The 22,044-nt window shown below is 58.6% G+C and overlaps 1 protein-coding gene across 1 annotated transcript in view; it reads right to left on the bottom strand.

The window, feature by feature from the left end:
* Positions 1-21,462, bottom strand: part of LTBP4 (latent transforming growth factor beta binding protein 4) — a 31,052-nt gene extending 9,590 nt beyond the window's left edge. Inside the window, 16 exon segments of the mRNA XM_066569944.1 lie at positions 152-283; positions 1,256-1,378; positions 1,953-2,279; positions 3,200-3,319; positions 3,894-4,019; positions 5,647-5,772; positions 6,639-6,764; positions 7,490-7,612; positions 9,118-9,255; positions 10,244-10,411; positions 12,842-12,964; positions 13,880-13,923; positions 14,569-14,705; positions 16,148-16,359; positions 18,209-18,454; positions 21,198-21,462. Of these exon segments, the coding sequence (XP_066426041.1) occupies positions 152-283; positions 1,256-1,378; positions 1,953-2,279; positions 3,200-3,319; positions 3,894-4,019; positions 5,647-5,772; positions 6,639-6,764; positions 7,490-7,612; positions 9,118-9,255; positions 10,244-10,411; positions 12,842-12,964; positions 13,880-13,923; positions 14,569-14,705; positions 16,148-16,359; positions 18,209-18,454; positions 21,198-21,462 (2,536 nt within the window).
* Positions 21,463-22,044: the final 582 nt, after the last annotated feature.

Here is a 22,044-nt window from a genome sequence, read left to right as displayed (position 1 = left end):
GCCGTCCCCGGGCCGGAATCCTGGCTGGCACTCGGGCACAATCCCATATCCCATATCCCAATCCCATATCCCAAATCCCATATCCCATATCCCATATCCCAAATCCCAAATTCCCAATCCCAATCCCAATCCCCAATCCCAAACCCCTCACCGATGCAGTCCCCGCCGTCCCCGGGCCGGAATCCCGGCTGGCACTCGGGCACGCAGCGATAGGAGCCCGGAATGTTCTCGCAGCGCTGCGCCCCGCAGAGCCCGGCCCCGTACTCCTGGCACTCGTCCACGTCTGGGGTCCACGACATTGGGGACAATCGGGGACAATTGGGGACATTGGGATGGGGACATGCGGATATGGGAACACGGGGATATGGGGAGTCCCGGTGTCCCCATGCCCATCCCATTCCCCAAATTCCCATCCCATTCCTGAAATCCCCACCCCATATCCCTGAGTCCCCGCCTCATATCCCACATTCCCATCCCATATCCCAAACCCCACAACCCATATCCCATCCCCACCCCATATCCCAAACCCTACACAATATCCCATCCCCACCCCATATCCCGAACCCTACACCATATCCCAAATGCCACCCCATATCCCACATCCCCACCCCATATCCCACCTCATATCCCATCCCCACACCCCATATCCCAAACCCTACACCATATCCCAAATGCCACCCCATATCCCACATCCCCACCCCATATCCCACCTCATATCCCATCCCCACACCCCATATCCCAAACCCTACACCATATCCCAAACGCCACCCCATATCCCACATCCCCACCCCATATCCCACCTCATATCCCATCCCCACACCCCATATCCCATTCCCACCCCATATCCCACATCCCCACCCCATATCCCACATCCCCACCCCATATCCCACCTCATATCCCATCCCCACACCCCATATCCCATTCCCACCCCATATCCCATCCCCACCCCATATCCCACCTCATATCCCATCCCCACACCCCATATCCCAAACCCTACACCATATCCCAAACGCCACCCCATATCCCACATCCCCACCCCATATCCCACCTCATATCCCATCCCCACACCCCATATCCCAAACCCTACACCATATCCCAAATGCCACCCCATATCCCACATCCCCACCCCATATCCCACCTCATATCCCATCCCCACACCCCATATCCCAAACCCTACACCATATCCCAAACGCCACCCCATATCCCAAATCCCCACCCCATATCCCGGCCCCCCGTTCCCGTTCCCGTTCCTCACCGCGGCACTCGGCCTTGGCGTCATCGGTGCGGAACCCGGCCGGGCACTGGCACTGGAAGGAGCCCTCGGTGTTGAGGCAGCGCCCGCCGGCGCAGACGGCCCCGCGCTGGCACTCGTCCACATCTGGGGGAGATTTGGGGTTTGGGGTTTGGGATTTGGGGTTTGGGATGTGGCAATGGGGTGGGTGTTGGCACAGACGGCCCCGCGCTGGCACTCGTCCACATCTGGGGGAGATTTGGGGTTTGGGATTTGGGGTTTGGGACATTGGGACATTGGGGTTTGGGGTTTGGGGTTTGGGGTTTGGGATGTGGCAATGGGGTGGGTGTGGCTCAGATGGCCCCGCGCTGGGACTCGTCCACATCTGGGGTTGGGAACATCAGGACTGGGACAACCATGGGGACTGGGATGGGGATGAGGCCACTGGGACTGGGACAACCCTGGGGACACCGGGATGACCATGGGGACACCGGGACTGGGATGGGGACACCAGAACTGGAACAACCATGGGGACACTGGGACTGGGACAACCATGGTGACACCAGGACTGGAACAACCCCAGCCAAAGCCACAAGGCCCAAAACACCACAGTCCAACCCCAAAACCCACCCCAACCCCAAACCCACCAGCACCGCCACCCTTCAGGTGCCCCCCGAGGCGCCACGCGCTGTCCCCAGGTGTGCCCAGGTGCGTCACCCACCGGTGCAGGCGGCGCCGTCGGCGGTGGCGGCGAAGCCGTCGGCGCAGAGGCAGCGGAAGGAGCCGGCCGTGTTGACGCACTCGCCGTGCGGGAAGCAGAAGTCGCCCTCCAGGCACTCGTTGACGTCTGCGGGGCCACCACCAGGAGGTCACCCGGGCGCGGTGGCACCGCCGGGGCGTCCCCAAGGAGGTCCCCGCTCACCCTGGCAGGCGCTGGCGCCGGCGGTGGCGCGGTAGCCGCGGTGGCACTCGCAGCGGAAGGAGCCGGCGGTGTTGAGGCAGCGGCCGTGGGGGGCGCAGGGGGAGCCCCCCGAGCACTCGTCCACGTCTGGGGGGACATCGGGGTCACCAGGGGGACGTGGGGTCACCAGGGGGACGTGGGGACATCAGGGGGACATGGGGACATCAGGGGGACATGGGGACATCAGGGGGACATGGGGACAGGAGTTACGGGGTGTCCAAATCCTCTAAGTCCCATGATGTGATGACCTCAAGTCATGGTCATCCCCATGGCGTGGTGACCCCAAGATCTCATCCATGTCTGAGGGGACATTGGGGTCACCAGGGGGACGTGGGGACATCAGGGGGACGTGGGGACATCAGGGGGACATGGGGACAGGAGTTACGGGGTGTCCAAGTCTCCCAAGCCATGGTGACCCCATAACAGAGTGACCAAAAGTCACGGTCATCCCATGGCGTGGTGACCCCAAGTTCTCGTCCATGTCTGAGGGGACATCGGGGTCACCAGGGGGATGTGGGGATATCAGGGAGTGGTGACCACAGGAGTTATGGGGTCTCCAAGTCCCCTAAATCACGGTGGCCCCAAATCATGGAGGCCCCATGGTGTGGTGACCCCATGCACTCCTCTGGGGGGTTTCTGGTGACACAGGTGACACTGAGGTGGCACACAGGTGACACACAGGTGGCACACAGGTGGCACACAGGTGGCACACAGGTGACACTGAGGTGGCACACAGGTGGCACACAGGTGACACTGAGGTGACACACAGGTGACACTGAGGTGGCACACAGGTGGCACACAGGTGACACTGAGGTGGCACACAGGTAGCACACAGGTGGCACACAGGTGACACTGAGGTGGCACACAGGTGACACAGGTGACACTGAGGTGGCACACAGGTGGCACACAGGTGACACTGAGGTGGCACACAGGTGACACAGGTGACACAGGTGACACTGAGGTGGCACACAGGTGGCACACAGGTGACACACAGGTGGCAGCGGTACCTGCGCAGCGCCCCTGGCGCAGGTGGAAGCCGTCGGGGCAGGGCTGGCACCGGAAGGAGCCCGGGGTGTTCACGCACTCCTGGCCGGGACACGCCAGGTGATTCTCGCACTCGTCAATGTCTGAGGGGACATCGGGGACATCAGGGTGACCCCAAGTTGTGGTGACCCCATAACAGAGTGACCACAGATTGTGGTGACCCCAAAACAGTGACCCCAAGGACCACAGGTCGTGGTGACCCCGTAACAGAGTGACCCAAAGGACCACTGACCCCACAGCACAGAGCCCCCTCCCCAATGCTCCCAGTTTATCCCAGTTTATCCCAGTTTATCCCAGTCCCTCCCAGTCCATCCCAGTTTGTCCCAGTCCCTCCCAGTTTGTCCCAGTCCATCCCAGTATATCCCAGTCCCTCCCAGTCCCTTCCAGTCCATCCCAGTTTGTCCCAGTCCATCCCAGTTTATCCCAGTCCCTCCCAGTCCATCCCAGTTTGTCCCAGTTTGTCCCAGTCCCTCCCAGTCCATCCCAGTCCCTCCCAGTCCATCCCAGTTTGTCCCAGTCCCTCCCAGTTTGTCCCAGTCTGTCCCAGTCCCTCCCAGTCCCTCCCAGTCCCTCCCAGTCTGTCCCAGTCCCTCCCAGTCCATCCCAGTTTGTCCCAGTCTGTCCCAGTCTGTCCCAGTCCGTCCCAGTTGGTCTCACCCTGGCAGGGTTGGTCTCCCCCGTGTCCCCGGTACCCCCCCGGGCAGACGCACTCGAACCCCCCCGGTCGATTCTCGCAGCGCCCGTGGGCGCAGGGCCCGGGCACCTGGGAGCACTCGTCCACATCTGCGGGCACAGGGAATGGGCACAGGTGGGCACAGGTAATGGGGACAGGTAATGGGGACAGGGAATGGGCACAGGTAATGGGGACAGGGAATGGGGACAGGTAATGGGGACAGGTAATGGGGACAGGGAATGGGGACAGGGAATGGGCACAGGGAATGGGCACAGGTGGGCACAGGGAATGGGGACAGGGAATGGGGACAGGGAATGGGCACAGGGAATGGGGACAGGGAATGGGCACAGGTAATGGGCACAGGTGGGCACAGGGAATGGGCACAGGGAATGGGGACAGGGAATGGGCACAGGTAATGGGGACAGGGAATGGGGACAGGGAATGGGCACAGGTAATGGGCACAGGTGGGCACAGGTAATGGGGACAGGGAATGGGGACAGGGAATGGGCACAGGGAATGGGGACAGGGAATGGGGACAGGTAATGGGCACAGGGAATGGGGACAGGTAATGGGCACAGGTGGGCACAGGTAATGGGCACAGGTAATGGGCACAGGTAATGGGGACAGGTAATGGGGACAGGGAATGGGGACAGGTGGGGGCACAGGGAATGGGCACAGGTAATGGGGACAGGGAATGGGGACAGGGAATGGGCACAGGGAATGGGGACAGGTAATGGGGACAGGGAATGGGGACAGGTAATGGGCACAGGGAATGGGCACAGGGAATGGGCACAGGGAATGGGGACAGGTAATGGGGACAGGGAATGGGCACAGGGAATGGGGACAGGTAATGGGGACAGGTGGGGGCACAGGTAATGGGCACAGGTAATGGGGACAGGTGGGGGCACAGGGAATGGGCACAGGTAATGGGCACAGGGAATGGGGACAGGTAATGGAGACAGGGAATGGGGACAGGGAATGGGGACAGGTAATGGGCACAGGTGGGCACAGGTAATGGGCACAGGTAATGGGCACAGGTAATGGGGACAGGTGGGGGCACAGGGAATGGGCACAGGTAATGGGGACAGGTAATGGGGACAGGGAATGGGCACAGGGAATGGGGACAGGTAATGGGCACAGGTAATGGGCACAGGGAATGGGCACAGGTAATGGGGACAGGTAATGGGGACAGGGAATGGGGACAGGTAATGGGCACAGGGAATGGGGACAGGTAATGGAGACAGGTGGGCACAGGTAATGGGCACAGGTAATGGGCACAGGTAATGGGGACAGGTGAGCACAGGTGGGCACAGGAGGGGTTTGGGAGGGCACAGGTGGGCACAGGGGGGACACAGGTGGGCATAGGAGGGGTTTGGGAGGGCACAGGTGGGGGCACAGGTGGGGTTTGGGAGGGCACAGGTGTGCCCAGGTGTCCCCAGGTGCTCCCAGGTGTGGTTTGGGGTGTGCCCAGGTGTGGTTTGGGGTGTTCCCAGGTGTGGTTTGGGGGGTGCCCAGGTGTGGATTGGGAGGTCCCCAGGTGCCCCCAGGTGTGCCCAGGTGTGGTTTGGGGGGTGCCCAGGTGTGGTTTGGGGTGTCCCCAGGTGTGCTTTGGGGTGTGCCCAGCTGCCCCAGGTGTGCCCAGGTGTGGTTGGGATGCCCAGGTGTGGTTTGGGGTGTGCCCAGGTGTGGTTTGGGGTGTGCCCAGGTACCCCAGGTGCCCCCAGGTGTTTCGCTGACCTCGGCACTCGGTGCCCGCGGGCTCGGAGGTGAAGCCGGGGCCGCAGAGGCACCTGAAGCCGCCCACGGAGTTCTCGCAGCGCCCCGGGGAGCACGGAGGGGGCACCTGGCGGCACTCGTCGATGTCTGCGGGCACAGGGGCACAGGTGGGCACAGGTGAGGTTTGGGAGGGCACAGATGGGCTCAGGTAATGGGCAGGTAGAGCACGAACCCCCCAGAATCCCCCAGGAACTCTTTAAAGATCCCAAAACTCCCCAAAATCCCCCCCAAGGACCCCCTCAAATCCCCCCAAATCCCCTTCAAAACCCCAAATCCTCCCCCCAAATCCCCCCCAAATCCCCCCAAAACCCCCATAAACCCCCCCAAACCCCCATAAACTCCCCAAATCCCCCAAAAATCCCCGGTTCCCCACTCACCCACGCAATGGGTGCCCTGGGGGCTCAGCCAGAAGCCCCCAAATCCCCCCAAATCCCCCCCAAATCCCGGTTCCCCACTCACCCATGCAATGGGTGCCCTGGGGGCTCAGCCAGAAGCCCCCAAATCCCCCAAATCCCCCCCAAATCCCCCCCAAATCCCCGGATTCCCCACTCACCCACGCAATGGGTGCCCTGGGGGCTCAGCCAGAAGCCCCCAAATCCCCCTAAATCCCCCATAAACCCCCCAAATCCCCCCCAAATCCCGGATTCCCCACTCACCCACGCAGTGGGTGCCCTGGGGGCTCAGCCAGAAGCCCCCAAATCCCCCAAATCCCCCCAAATCCCCCCCAAATCCCGGTTCCCCACTCACCCACGCAGTGGGTGCCCTGGGGGCTCAGCCAGAAGCCCCCAAATCCCCCAAATCCCCCCAAATCCCCCCCAAATCCCCCCCAAATCCCCGGTTCCCCACTCACCCACGCAGTGGGTGCCCTGGGGGCTCAGCCAGAAGCCCCCAAATCCCCCTAAATCCCCCATAAACCCCCCAAATCCCCCCCAAATCCCGGATTCCCCACTCACCCACGCAGTGGGTGCCCTGGGGGCTCAGCCAGAAGCCCCCCCGGCACAGGCAGGTGTAGCCCCCTCCCCCCCGGGGCACGCAGCGCCCGGGGCCGCACACGGAGGGGTCGCGCTGGCACGGGGACACTGCGGGATTGGGGCCGATTTGGGCATTTTGGGGGGGTTTTCGGGGTGATTTGGGGTGATTTGGGGGGATTTCATGAGATTTTGATGGGGGTTTTTAGGGGGTTTTTTTAGGGGATGCTATGGGGATTTTGGGGGGATTTTGAGGGGATTTTGAGGGGATTTTTAGGGGGGATTTTGAGGGGATTTTGGGGGCATTTTTGGGGATTTTTAGGGGATTTTTAGGGGATTTTAACCCCCACATCCCCCCAAACATCCCCCCGCCCCCACCAAGTCCCCCTCAAATCTGGCCCGACAAACCCTCCCCCCAAATCTCCCTCAAAACCACCCAAAAATCTCCCCCAAAACCCCCTCAAATCCCCCACAAATCTCCCCTAAACCCCCCAAATCAGCTCCAAATCCCCCCAAAATCCCCCCTCCAAAATGCCCCTCAAATCCCCCCCAAAGTCCCCCCAAATCTGCCCCAAATGCCCCCAAATCCCCCCAAAACCCTCCCAAACCCCCCCCCCAAAATCCACCCTAAACCCCCCAAATCCCCCTCAACCCCTTCAAATCCCCCCAAATCTTCCCCAAACCCCCCCAAAATCCCCCCAAATCCCCCCTAAACCCTCCAAATCTCCCTCAAACCCCCCCCCCTCACAAATCTCCTCCCCGAAATCCCCCCAAATCCCCCCAAATTTGCCCCCAAAACCTCCCCGAGCCCCCCCCCCAGCCCCTCCTGGTCTCACCTGGCTCCGGGGGGGGCGCGGTGGGCAGGGCCCCCCCCAGGTGGGGGCTGGGCCGGGGCACCACGATCACCTCGGGCCCGGGGGGGGGCGGCGGGGGGGTCCCGGCCGGGGGGGGCTCCGGGGCTGGGGGGGGGGGGAAAAAACACGGGGGGGGAGGGGTTAAATTTGGGGGGGTTTGGGAGGGGTTTGGGGGGGATTTGGGGGGATTTGGGGGTTTAGGAGGGGTTTAGGAGGGATTTTGGGGGGGTTTAAGGGCGATTTGGGGATTTTGTGGGGTTTGGGGGGTTTTGGGGGCATTTCGGGAGTTTAGGAGGTGTTTAGGGGGGATTTGGGGGGGTTTGGGGGTTTAGGGGGGTTAGGAGGGGTTTAGGAGGGGTTTAGGGGGGATTTGGGGGGGTTAGAAGGGGGTTTAGGAGGGGTTTAGGGGCGTTGGGGGGTTTAGGGGGGATTTGGGGGAGTTTAGGAGGGGTTTAGGGGAATTTTGGGGGGTTTAGGGGGGATTTGGGGATTTTGTGGGGTTTGGGGGGTTTTGGGGGGATTTTGGGGGGGTTTCAGGGGTTTTGAAGGGGTTTTGGGGGGATTTTTCGGGGGTTAGAAGGGGGTTTAGGGGGGTTTAGGGGCGTTGGGGGGTTAGGAGAGGTTTTGGGGGGATTTGGGGGGTTTAGGAGGGGTTTTAGGGGGGTTTAGGGGGATTTAGGGGGGTAAGGAGGGGTTTTGGGGGGTCTAGGAGGGGATTTAGGGGGTTTAGGAGGGGGTCTGGGGGGATTTGGGGGCATTGGGGAGATTCGGGGGTTTAGGAGGGGTTTTGGGAGTTTAGGAGCAGTTTTAGTGGGATTTTGGTCATTTTTGGGGTTGTTTTTTTGGGGTTTTTTTGGGGGGAGTCCGGGGCGCTTTTTTTGTTGTTGTGTTGTTTTTGTTTTCGGGGTTTTTCTGGGTTTTTTTGGTCATTTTTGGGGGGTTTTTTTTGGTTTTTTTCGGGGGGGGGGTCGGGGCTTTTCTTTTGTTTGTTTGTTTGGGGGTATTTTTCGGGGTTTTTCTGGGTTTTCTTGGGGTTTTTGTGGGGTTTTTTTTTCGTTTTTTGGGGGGGGTGTTTGGGGCTTTTTTTTTGGTTGTTTGTTTGGGGTTTTTTTTTTTCGGGGTTTTTCGGGGTTTTCTTGGGTTTTTTGGGGTTTTTTTAATGGGTTTTTCGGGGGGGTTCGGGGCTTTTCTTTTTGTTTGGTCAGTTTTCTTTTTGGGGTTTTTCTGGGTTTTCTTGCGGTTTTTTGGGGGGGGTTTTGGGGGTGTGATTCGGGGCTCTTTTTTTTGTTTGTTGGGGGTTTTTTTTCGGGGTTTTTCTGGGTTTTCTTCGTTTTTTTGTGGGGTTTTTTTGTTTGTTTTTTTTGGGGGGGGGTTCGGGGCTTTTTTTGTCTGTTTGTTGGGGTTTTTTTCGGGTTTTTCTGGATTTTCTTCAGTTTTTTGGGGGGGAATTTGGGGGTTTTTGTGGGGGGGGGGGTCGGGGCTTTTTTTTTGTTTGTTTGTTTGTTTGGGGGTTTTTTTGGGGGTTTTTCTGGGTTTTCTTGGGGTTTTTGGGGGTTTTTTTTTTGGTTTTTTTTTTGGTTTTTTTTTTGTTATTTTTTTGGGGTGCTCACCGGGGGCGGTGGGGGCGCTCAGGGGGGGCCCCAGCGGGACCCCCGCCCCATCCTGGCCCAGGAATTGGGTGTTGATCCTCAGGTCCGAGGCCGAGTAGTGATAGCCGGGCCCGGCCGGGCAGATCTCCCGGAACCCCTCTGCGGTGGGGGGGGTCCCAGGGCCACAAATGGGTCTGGGGGCTCACGCGGGCATGGGGGACACCCCCAAAGCACTGGGGGATCCCCCCGCCCCCGCAAAACTTGCGGCTTCCTCCCGAAATTTCTCGGACCCCTCCCCGAATTCTTGGACCCCTCCCCAATTTCCTGGGACCCCCTCCCCAAAAAATTCCTGGGACCCCCCCCCTCCCCAAATTCTCGGAGCTTCCCCCAAATCTCTGGGTCCTTCCTTAACATCTCAGACCCCTCCCCAAATTCTCAGACCCCTCCCCAAATTCTTGGGACCCCCTCCCCAAATTCTTGGGATCCCTCCCCAAAAATTCCTGGTCCCCCCCCCCCAAAAAAATTCCTGGGACCCCTCCCCAAATTCCAGGACCCCTGCCCAGAAATTCCTGGGACCCCTCCCCAAATTCCCAGGTCCCTCCTGAACATCTCAGACCCCTCCCCAAATTCCCCACACCCCCCCACCCTCATCCCCACCCAATTCTGGGGTTTTTGGGGCATTTTTGGGCCGAATTTCGGAGTTTTTGGACTCCCCGGACATCGAATTTTTCCCCCCCCCACCATATCCGGGTGCTCCCAGAAATTCGGGAACCTCTAAAACAAAAATTTTGGGGAGGGGTCCCAGGAACTCCAGAGCCCCCCAAGAAAACTTCGGGAGAGGGGGAGGGAAAAGCTCAAACTCCGCCTCATTTTGGGGCCGAATTTTTGGGTTTTTTTCACCCGGATTTTTTCCCCTCGATTTGAGGGGGGGGGGTCTGATAATTTTGGAACCCCTAAAAAAATTTTGGGGAGGGGTCTCAGGAACTCCAGAGCCCCCCAAAAAACTTTGGGAGGGGAGGACGGGATTGGGAGGGAAAAGCTCAAACTCCGCCTCATTTTGGGGCCGAATTTTTGGGTTTTTTTTCACCCGGGTTTTTTCCCCGCGATTTGCGGGGGGGGCTCTCCCCAGTTTGGGGCGCGGTCTCACCGGATCCGAAGGGGGGGCAGAGCAGGCAGGAGCCCCCCCAGGCTTTGCCCACGCGGCTGCAGCAGCAAACCTGGCGGGTGATGTTGCGCAGGGTGGGCAGCGCGCAGCCCCCGCCCTCCCGCAGCAGCCGGAAACAGGGACCGCGGGCCTCGGACAGCACCTGCTGGGCTGGGGGCCCGCCGGGTCAGCGCCCGGTGCGGCCCAGGGCGGCCCAGTCCGTCCCAGTCCATCCCAGTTCATCCCAGTTCATCCCAGTCCCATCCTATCCCATCCCATTCTATCCCTTCCAGACCTGGTGGGTCTGGGGTCTCCCACAGGCCTCGGACAGCACCTGCTGGGCTGGGGGCCCGCCGGGTCAGCGCCCGGTGCGGCCCAGGGCGGCCCAGTCCGTCCCAGTCCATCCCAGTTCATCCCAGTTCATCCCAGTCCCATCCTATCCCATCCCATTCTATCCCTTCCAGACCTGGTGGGTCTGGGGTCTCCCACAGGCCTCGGACAGCACCTGCTGGGCTGGGGGCCCGCCGGGTCAGCGCCCGGTGCGGCCCAGGGCGGCCCAGTCCATCCCAGTCCATCCCAGTCCATCCCAGTTCATCCCAGTTCATCCCAGTCCCATCCTATCCCATCCCATTCTATCCCTTCCAGACCTGGTGGGTCTGGGGTCTCCTGTGAGCCTCGGACAGCACCTGCTGGGCTGGGGGCCCGCCGGGTCAGCACCCGGTGCGGCCCAGGGCGGCCCAGTCCATCCCAGTCCATCCCAGTTCATCCCAGTCCCATCCTAACCCATCCTATCCCAGCCCATCCCATTCTATCCCTTCCAGACCTGGTGGGTCTGGGGTCTCCCACAGGCCTCGGACAGCACCTGCTGGGCTGGGGGCCCGCCGGGTCAGCGCCCGGTGCGGCCCAGGGCGGCCCAGTCCGTCCCAGTCCATCCCAGTTCATCCCAGTTCATCCCAGTTCATCCCAGTCCCATCCTATCCCAGCCCATCCCATTCTATCCCTTCCAGACCTGGTGGGTCTGGGGTCTCCCACAGGCCTCGGACAGCACCTGCTGGGCTGGGGGCCCGCCGGGTCAGCGCCCGGTGCGGCCCAGGGCGGCCCAGTCCATCCCAGTTCATCCCAGTTCATCCCAGTTCATCCCAGTCCCATCCTATCCCAGCCCATCCCATCCTATCCCTTCCAGACCTGGTGGGTCTGGGGTCTCCCGCGGGCCTCAGACAGCACCTGCTGGGCTGGGGGCCCGCCGGGTCAGCGCCCGGTGCGGCCCAGGGCGGCCCAGTCCAGCCCAGTCCGTCCCAGTTTGTCCCAGTCCATCCCAGTTTGACCCAGTCCCATCCTGTCCCAGCCCATCCCATTCTATCCCAGTCCATTCCCATCCACGACCAGGCGGGTCTGGGGTCCTCCCGAGCCTCTGACAGCACCTGGAGAGCACCTGGAGCCCTCTCAGTCCATCCCAGTCCCTCCCAGTCCATCCCAGTCCCTCCCAGTTCATCCCAGTTCATCCCAGTCCCATCCTGTCCCAGCCCATCCCATTCTATCCCAGTCCATTCCCATGCAGGACCAGGTGAGTCTGGGGTCCCCCCGGAGCCTTTGAGAGACGTTTTGGGGCTGGGGGCGCACCTGGAGAGCGCCTGGGGCCCTCCCAGTCCCTCCCAGTTTGGCCCAGTTTAGCCCAGCCCATTCCCAATCCCCAAAATCCCACAAACGACCCCACAAGTGTCCCTACAGATGCAGCGGGAGCGGGACAAGTCCAGCAGGAATCGCACCCCAAACCCATCCCCGCCATTCCAAATCCCACCAATTACCCCACAAATCCCACAAATGACCCCATAAATGACCCCAAACCCCACAGATAACCCCAGAAATGACCCCAAACCCCAGAGATAGCCCCACAAATGACCCCAAACGCCCCAAATGTCCCTACAGATGCAGCGGGAGCGGGAGGAGTCCAGCAGGAATCCCACCCCAAAACCATTCCCAACCTCCACAAATGACCCCAAACCCCAGAGATAACCCCACAAACCCCCAGAGATAACCCCACAAATGACCCCATAAACCCCACAAATGACCCCATAAACCCCATAAATCCCAAACCCTGCTCACAGATGCAGCGGGAGCGGGAGGAGTCCAGCAGGAATCCCATCCCAAACCCTACATATCCCACAGATAACTCCATGAATCCCACAGATAGCCCCACAAATGACCCCAAATCCCAGAGATAGCCCCAGAAATGACCCCAAACCCCAGAGATAACCCCAGAAATGACCCCAAACCCCACAGATAACCCCACAAATGACCCCAAACCCCACAGATAACCCCACAAATGACCCCAAATCCCAGAGATAACCCCAGAAATGACCCCAAACCCCAGAGATAACCCCAGAAATGACCCCAAACCCCAGAGATAGCCCCACAAATGACCCCAAACGCCCCAAATGTCCCTACAGATGCAGCGGGAGCGGGAGGAGTCCAGCAGGAATCCCATCCCAAACCCTACATATCCCACAGATAACTCCATAAATCCCAGAGATAACCCCACAAATGACCCCAAACCCCAGAGATAGCCCCAGAAATGACCCCAAACCCCAGAAATGTCCCTACAGATGCAGCGGGAGCGGGAGGAGTCCAGCAGGAAGCCGGGCGGGCACAGGCAGGCGAAGCTGCCGCGGGTGTTGGTGCAGAGCCCGAGCTGGCACAGAGCCCCCTCCTGGCACTCGTCCACGTCTGGGGGGACAGACGGACACGGGGGGGTCAGTGGGGACCCCCCGAGCCCGAAAACCGGATCCCAAAATCCCCCCATCCCAAAATCCCCCCATCCCAAAATCCCCCATCCCAAAATCCCCCCATCCCAAAATTCCCCCATCCCAAAATCCCCCCATCCCAAAATTCCCCCATCCCAAAATCCCCCCATCCTCCAAAAAATCCCCCGTCCTAAAATTCACCATCGCAAAGATTCCCGGATCTCAAAAAACGCCCGTCTGAAAAAAATCTCCATCCTAAAAAAATCCTCATCCCAAAAAATCCCCTGATCCCAAAATTCCAGATCTTAAAATATCCCCGTCAAAAAATTCCTGTCCCCAAAAAAATCCCCATCCCAAAAAATCCCCTGACCCCCAAAATTCCCCATCCCAAAGGACCCCGATCCCAAAAATTCCCTGATGCCAAAAATTCCTGATCCCCAAAAAAATCCCCATCCTGAAAAATCCTGATTTTAAAAAGTTCCCAATCTCGAAATCCCCTGATCGCAAAAAATCCTGGCCCCAAAATTCCCAATCCTAAAATTCCCCATCCCAAAAATTCCTGATTGCGAAATTCCCAGAAGCCAAAAATTCCCGATCTCAAAAAATCCCCATCCCAAAATTCCTGGCCCCAAAATTCCCCATCCCAAAAGACCCCAATCCCAAAATTCCCCCAAAAATTCCCGATTTTAAGAAACCATGATCTCAAAAAATTGAATGCCAAAAATTCTGATTTTTAAAAAAAACTCCCGATCTCGAAACCGCCCGAACCCAAAAAAATCCTGGCCCCAAAATTCCCAATCCTAAAATTCCCCATCCCAAAAATTCCTGATCCCAAAAACTCCTGATCCCAAATCCCAAATCCCAAATCCCAAATCCCCAATCCCCAATCCCCTCTCACCCACGCAGGTTCCGTTCTGCCGCTGGAATCCCTGCGGGCACGGCTCTGCAAGGGGGGTGGCACCTTTGTCACCTTCGTGTCACCTTCGTGTCACCTTTGTGCCACCCCTCAATGTCCCCGTGTCCCCCCCCGCGATGTCCTCCCGGTGTTTGTCACCTCCCGATGTCCCCAAAAAATCGGGGACATTTGTCACCCCCTCAATGTCCCCGTGTCCCCCCCCGGTATTTGTCACCCCTCGATGTCCCCGTGTCCTGCTCAATGTCCCCGATGTCCCCCCCCCGATGTCCCCGTGTCCCCCCCCGGTGTTTGTCACCCCCCGATGTCCCCGTATCCCTCCCCGGTGTCCCCCTTGATGTCCCCGTGTCCCCCCCCAGTATTTGTCACCCCCCGATGTCCCCCCCCCGTGTCCCCGTGTCACCCCCCCGGTATTTGTCATCCCCTCAATGTCCCCATGTCCCTCCCGGTGTCCCCCCCGGTGTCCCCGTGTCCCCCCCCAGTATTTGTCACCCCTCGATGTCCCCCCACAATGTCCCCGATGTCCCCCCCATGTCCCCGGTGTTCCCCCCCGGTGTCCCCGTGTCCCCCCCGATATTTGTCACCCCCCGATGTCCCCCCCCCCGTGTCCCCGTGTCACCCCCCCCGGTATTTGTCATCCCCTCAATGTCCCTCCCTGTGTCCCCCCCGGTGTCCCCGTGTCCCCCCCCCCCGGGTGTCCCTTACGGGCGTGGCCCTGGCACGGGTGACACTCGCGGACCCCCCAGGCGACCCCGGCCCCCCCCCGGCAGCAAATGTCCCTGGTGCGGAGCCCGGGCAGAGGGGAGCTGCACTGGGGGGGGAATGGGGGAAAAACGGGGGAAAACGGGAAAAACGGGGAAAAATGGGGGGGAAATGGGGGAAAAATGGGACAAAATTGGAGGGGGAAAGGAGGGGGGAAAGGGGAAAATTGTGGGGGGGGAAAGGGGGAAAATTGGGGGAAAATGGGGAAGAAAAGGGGGGGAATGGGGAGGAAAGAATGGGGAAATGGAAATCAAATGGGGGGAATGGAGGGAAATTGGAAAAATGGGGGAAATACAGGGGGAAAATAGGGGGGAAACATGGGGGGAAATGGGAAAAATCAGGGGAATGGAGAAGAAAAGGGGGAAAATTGAGAGGAAAAAAGGAAAACAATGGGAAAATGGAAATAAAATGCAGGAAAATGGAAATAAAATGCAGGAAAATGGAAATAAAATGGGGGAAATGGGGCAAATGGGGGGGAATGCAAAAAGGGGAGGAAGGGGGGAAATGGGGAAAAGGAGGGAAAAGGAGGGAAAAAGGGGGGGGAAATGGAAAAAAAATGGGGAAGAAAAGGAGAAAAGGGGGGAGAAAAGGAGAGGAAAGGAGGAAAATGTGAGGAGGAAAAAAAAAAGAGAAAAAAGGAGGTTGGACCCCGCGTAAAAAAAGCCCTGAATGCCCCCGGCCCCCAAATTCCCACTTTTTGTCCCATTCCAGGTTCCCTTTCCCTCCTTTTCCCCATCCCCAATTTCCCCATTTTCTCCCATCCTATTCCCCAAATTCCCCCACCCCAATCGCCCCTTTTTCCTTTTTCCCCCATCCCAAATCTCACCCCCGAATTCCCCCAATTCCCCCCTTTCCCATCCCTCAGTTCCCACCTTTGCCCCCCAATTCCTCCCATGCCAGCCCCAAACTCCCCCATCCACCAAACCCCCAAATTCCCCCATTTCCCCCCTTTTTTCCCCCGTTCCCATCCCTAAAATCCTCCCATTTTTCCCCAAATCCTCCCTTTTTACCCCAAATCCCCCCATTTTTCCCAATTTCCCCCCCTTTCCCCCCCTTTTCTCCCTTCTCCCCCTTTTTCCCCTCCTTTTCCCCTTTTTCCCCCCTTTTCCCCCTCCTATTTCCCTTTTCCCACCCTTTTCCCCCTTTTTTTCCCCTTCTTTTCCCCATTTCCCCTCTTTTTCCCCCATTCCCCCCCCCCGTTTCCCCCTTTCCCCCATTTTCGCCCATTTTTCCCCAATTTCCCCTCATTTTCCCCCATTTCCCCCCATTTCCCCCCATTTTCCCCCATTTTCCCCCCATCCCATCCCATCCCCTCTCTCACCTGCCCCCCCCCCATCTGTCTGCACCAAAACCCCCGAACCCCAAATTCCCCAAATTCCCCTCGCCCATTCCATCCCCAAAACCTCCCAAAATCACCAAATCCCCCCCCCCCCAATTCCCCAAATTTCCCCAAATTCCCACCCCACACGAATCCCCCCCCCCGTTTCTCACCTGGCCGCCCCTCAGGTGCCTGAAGCAATACCCGAACCCCGAGTTCTCCTCGGCGGGGGGGTCCCGGCCGGGTCCCCTCTGGGCCAGCACCGGGAATTGGGGCGGGGGGCTCGGGGAGGGCTCGGGGCGGCCCCGCACCCGCTCCACGCTGTGGATCGTCACCGTGGCCTGCGGCGGGTGGCGCACCAGGACGCTCACCATGGACTGCGCACCTGCACGGGGGCCACGGGGGCCGTTTGGGGTTTTTTTGGGGTTTTTTTTGGGGTTTTTTGGGCAAAAAAACCACCAAAACAAACCCCCCCCCTCCCCAACAGAAATAGCCGTGCCGATCTCATCATTGGCGATTGCCGCCATTTCATCCCCAGAAATGTCAACATCAAGGCATTTCCCCCATTTCCATCCCACAAATTTCTCCCTTTTTCTCCCCCCATCCCAAATCCCCCCCGAAATTCTCCCCATTCCATCCCCAGAAATCTCCCCCAATTTCCGCCCTTTTCCCCCATTTCAATCGCCCAAATCCCCCCAATTCTCCCAAATTTCCCCCCTATTCCCACCCCATAAATTCCCCTCCTTTTCCCCCATTCCCATCCCCCAAATTGCCCCTTTTTCTCCCCATCCCAAATCCGCCCACAGATTTTCCCAATTCCCCCCATTCCATCCCCAAAAATCCCCCCCAGTTCTCCCAAATTTCCCCCATTCCCACCCCACAAATTCCCCCCTTTCCCCCCGTCCCAAATCCCACCCCAAAATCCTTTTTCTCCCCATCCCAAATCCCCCCAAATTCCCCCCATTCCATCCCCCAAAATCTCCCCCAATTTTCCCAAATTTCCCCCCGTTCCCACCCCACAAATGAGGGGAATTGGGGAAATTTTGGGGGGATTTGGGATGGGGAGCAAAAGGATTTTGGGGTGGGATTTGGGATGGGGGAAAGGGGGGAATTTGTGGGGTGGAAATGGGGGAAAATTTGGGAAAATTGGGGGGGATTTGGGGGATTGAAATGGGGTAAATGAGGGGAGATTTGGGGATTTGGGATGGGGAGAAAAAGGATTTGGGGTGGGATTTGGGATGGGAGAAAATGGGGATTCATGGGGTGGGAATGGGGCGAAAATTGAGGGGGGGTTTGGGGCAAGAAATTTGGGAGGGATTTGGTGATGGAAAGGGGGAATGGGAATGGGAGGAATTGGGGGGAAATTGGGTAAAAAAATTCCCCTAAAACCAATTTTTGTGAGGGGGAATTGGGGAAAAAAAATCCCCTAAAATCCAATTTTGAGGGGGATAATTAGGGAAAAAAATCCCCTAAAACCAAATTTTTGGGGGGAGAGTAATTAGGGAAAAATCCACTAAACCCAATTTGGGGGGAGAGTAATTAGGGAAAAATTCCCTAAACCAAATTTGGGGGGGAATTGGGGAAAAAAATCCCCTAAACCAAATTTTAGGGGGGATAATTAGGGAAAAATCCCCTAAAAACCAATTTTTTGGAGGGGGATAATTAGGGAAAAAAGTCCCCTAAAACCAAATTTTTGGGGGGAGAGTAATTAGGGAAAATTCCCTAAACCAAATTTGGGGGGGGCAATTGGGGAAAAAAATCCCCTAAAACCCAATTTTTTGGAGGGGCAATTGGGGAAAAAATACCCTAAAAACCAATTTTTTGGGGGGGATAATTAGGGAAAAAAAATCCCCTAAAACCAAATTTTTGGGGGGAGAGTAATTAGGGAAAATTCCCTAAACGAAATTTGGGGGGGGAATTGGGGAAAAAAATCCCCTAAAACCCAATTTTTTGGAGGGGTAATTGGGGAAAAAACACCCTAAAAACCAATTTTTTTTGGGGGGATAATTAGGGAAAAAAAATCCCCTAAAATCCAATTTTTGGGGGGAGAGTAATTAGGGAAAATTCCCTAAACGAAATTTGGGGGGGGCAATTGGGGAAAAAATCCCCTAAAACCCAATTTTTTTGGGGCGGGGGATAATTAGGGAAAAAAAAATCCCCTAAAACCCAATTTTTGGGAGGGGTAAATAGGGAAAGATCCCCCAAGCCCGATGTGTTTTTTGGGGGTTTCTCACCATCCTCCTCCTCGCGGTGGTTGCTCAGGGGCAGGGTGTAGATGGAGCGGGTCAGGGCTTGGGGCGCCCCCTCCTGGAGGCTTTGGGGGCTCTCGGGCGCGCCCCGCGGGCTCGGCGGGGTTCGGGCTCGGGAGGTGCCGTTGCCCGCGGGGAGGTGGCAAAATTTGCCGGTGAATTGGGGGGGGCAGAGGCAGCGCTGGGGGTGGGCGCAGACGCCGCCGTTCCGGCAGAGCAGCGGGCACAGAACTGCGAGAGGGGAGAGAGGGGGGGGGGGACACCCCGAAATTAGGGAGCGGCCCCCCCCCAAAAAAAAACCCAAAAAACACCCTAAAAAACGGCCCTAAAATCCCAAAAATAACCCCAAAAATAACCCAAAAAATAAGCCCAAAATAACCCCAAAATAACCCAAAATAACCCCCAAAAACCCCAAAAATAATCCCCAAAATAACCCCCAAAATAATCCCGAAAAATAATCCCGAAAAATAACCCCAAAATTAAACCAAAATTAACCCCAAAAATAATCCAAAAATAACCCAAAAATAACCCCAAAAATAACCCCCAAAATAACCCAAAAATAACCCCAAAAATAACCCCCAAAATAACCCCCAAATAACCCCAAAATAACCCAAAAATAATCCCAAAAATAACCCCAAAATTAAACCAAAATTAACCCCAAAAATAATCCAAAAATAACCCCAAAATAACCTAAAAATAACCCCAAAAATAACCCCCAAAATAACCCAAAAACAATCCCAAAAATAACCCCAAAATAACCCCAAAATAACCCAAAAATAACCCAAAAAATAACCCCAAAAAACTCAAAGCAACCCCAAAAAACACAAAAAACCCCAGAAAACCCCCAAAAACCCCAAATTCGGGGGGGTTTTAGGGTTTTTTTTTGGGGGGGGTCCCAGGTATTTTGGGGGGTAGGAATTTGGAGGGGAACCCGAAATTTGGGGGATCCGAAATATTTGGGGGGGGGGTCCAGGAGGGGATCCTGAAATTTGGGGGGGGGTCCCAGCCCGGTTTTTGGGGCGGATCCAGAACATTTTGGGGAGGCTCCAAAATCAAAGGAAAAATGAAATCCCGACATTTGTGGGGGGATCCCCACATTTGGGGGGGGGTGGATTCAGATTTGGGGTGGGGGGTCCGGAATATTTGGGGGGGGGTCCCAGACATTTTGAGGGGTTCCAGGACATTTTAGGGGGGGGTCCCAGCCGGGATTTTGGGGCGGATCCAGAACATTTTGGGGAGGCTCCAGGATGAAATCCCGACATTTGTGGGGGGATCCGAGGTGGATCCGGATTTGGGGGGGGGGGTCCCGGGTATTTGGGGGTGGTCCCAGACACTTCGGGGGGGTCCCCGCGCGGTTTTTGGGGCGGGGGGGCCCCCGGGGCCGCCCGGTCCCGAGCTCTGCCGGGGCCCCTCTGTTTATGTTGCGAATTCCCGGCGATTTCCAGCGGGACCCGATGAGCTCATGGAGCTGCGTGGGTGGGATGGGGCCCACCCTTCCCCCGAGCCCCCCCGGGAGGGGCCCCCAAACCCCCCCCGACCCCAAAAACCCCTCCCCAAAAAGCCGGGAGGGGCCCCCAAACCCCCGCCCTAAAAACGGGAGAAAAAGGGGTTTTGGTATTGGGGGTTTTGGGGGGAGCTGTGAGGGTGGGATGGGGCCCACCCCGATCCGAACCCCCCTGGGAGGGGCCCCCCGGCCCTAAACTCCCCCCCCCGCCCCGACCCCAAAATCTCCATCCCAAAAAACGGGGATGGGTGCCCAAACCCCCACCCTAAAAATGGAAGGAAAAAAGGAAAAAGGTTTTTTTTGATTGTTGGGGTTTTTGGGAGATCTCACCCCAAAACGCCCGTGGGGAATTTGGGGGGGGGGATTTGGGATTTGGGATTGGGGGAGGTGGAGCCCAAAATGTCCTGGGAGCCCCCTCAAGACCACGAACCCCAAAATTTGTGGGGGGGTTCAAACTTCCCTCCCCCCCAACAGCAAAAAGGGAATTTGGGGATGTTGGAGACCCCCCCCCCCGCACCCCAAATCCTCCCTGGACCCCAAAATTCCCCCCGTACCCTAAAAGCTCCCGAACCCCAAAATGTCTCAGCTTCCCCCATATCCCAAATCCCTCCTGAACCCCAAATCCCCCAAACCCCCCCAGACTCTCCCTTCCCAAAACTTTCAGATCTCGACTCCCCTTCCCCAAAATCCTAAATCCCCCCCAGGCCCCAAAACCTCCCTGCACCCCAAAATCCCCTCAAATCCCAAACTCCCCCCACTCAAAACTTCCGGATCCCAACTCCCCCTCCCCAAAATCTCAAACTCCCCCCAAACCCCAAAACCTCCCTCCACCCCAAACCCCCCAAAACCCCAACCCCCCCCAAATCCCAACCTCTCCCCTCCCAAAACTTCTGGATCCCGACGCCGCCTCCCCAAAATCCCAAATCCCCCCCAAACCCCAAACGCCCCCAAATCCCAAATCCCCCCCAAACCCCAAACTCCCCAAAATCCCAAACTCCGCCCTCCCAAACCTTCCGGATCTCGACTCCCCCTCCCCAAAACCCCAAATCCCCAAACTTTCGGATCCTGACCCCCCCCTCCCCAAAATCTCAACCCCCCCCCCATATCCCAATCCTTCCCCCCCACCCAAACCTTCCGGATCCCGAACCCCCCTCCCCAAAAAACCCCAAACCCCCCCAAACCCCAAAGCCCCCCCAAACCCCAAACTCCTCCCCCCAAATCCCAAACTCCCCTCCCAAACCTTCCGGATCCCGACTCCCCCTCCCCAAAATCCCAAACTCCCCCCACTCAAAACTTCCGGATCCCCAACTCCCCCTCCCCAAAACCCCAAATGCCAAAACTTTCGGATCCCGACCCCCCCTCCCCAAAGATCCCAAGCTCCTCCTTCCCAAACCTTCCGGATCCCGATACCCCCTCCCCAAACCCCCCCAAAAAACCCCAAAAACCCCAACGCCCCCCCCCCGCACTGACCGAGCCTGAAGCCGCTGCCCGGGGGGGGGGCCCGGCCGCTCTCCAGCACCACCACGGTGGCGTTGTCGCCGCGTCCCCCCCCCGCCACCGCCGGGTCCCCCCGGGGGCGACACCCGGGGACGCAGCGACCCCCGGGGCAGCAGCGGGGGGGGGAGAAACGGACCCGGAGCCGGGGGGGGCCGGGACCCCCGGGGGGGGACACGGGGGAGCCCGGGGCGGGCAGCGCCAGCACCGCCGCGAGCAGCAGAGCGGGGCCCAGCGCCATCGGGGGGGGACACAGGGGACACTGAGGGGGGGCACACGGGGGGGACACGGCGGGAACCGCCCCGGGGTGGGGCCGGGCCGGGGGGGGGCGGGGAAACGCCCGGGGTGGGGCCCGAGCATCGCCCACCCCCCCCCAGCCCCGAGATGGGGACACGGGGGGGACACGGGGCGGGACAAGGGGGGGACAGAATGGGGGGGACACGGGGGGGACATGAGGGGGACATGAGGGGGACATGAGTGACAGAATGGGGGGGGACACGGGGCGGGACAAGGGGGGGACACGGGGCGGGACATGGGGGGGACATGAGGGGGACATGAGTGACAGAATGGGGGGGACACGGGGCGGGACATGGGGGGGACATGAGGGGGACATGAGTGACAGAATGGGGGGGACACGGGGGGGACACTGGGCGGGAGAACGGGGGGACACGGGGCGGGACATGAGGGGGACATGAGGGGGACATGAGTGACAGAATGGGGGGGGACACGGGGCGGGACAAGGGGGGGACACGGGGCGGGACATGGGGGGGGACATGAGGGGGACATGAGTGACAGAATGGGGGGGACACGGGGGGGACACTGG

The sequence above is a fragment of the Molothrus aeneus genome, unplaced genomic scaffold, assembly GCF_037042795.1.
Source record: "Molothrus aeneus isolate 106 unplaced genomic scaffold, BPBGC_Maene_1.0 scaffold_128, whole genome shotgun sequence".
In the NCBI taxonomy this organism is placed as follows: Eukaryota; Metazoa; Chordata; class Aves; order Passeriformes; family Icteridae; genus Molothrus; species Molothrus aeneus.
Note: the sequence above shows the minus strand (reverse complement) of the source record. Positions and strands in the feature narration are given on the sequence as shown.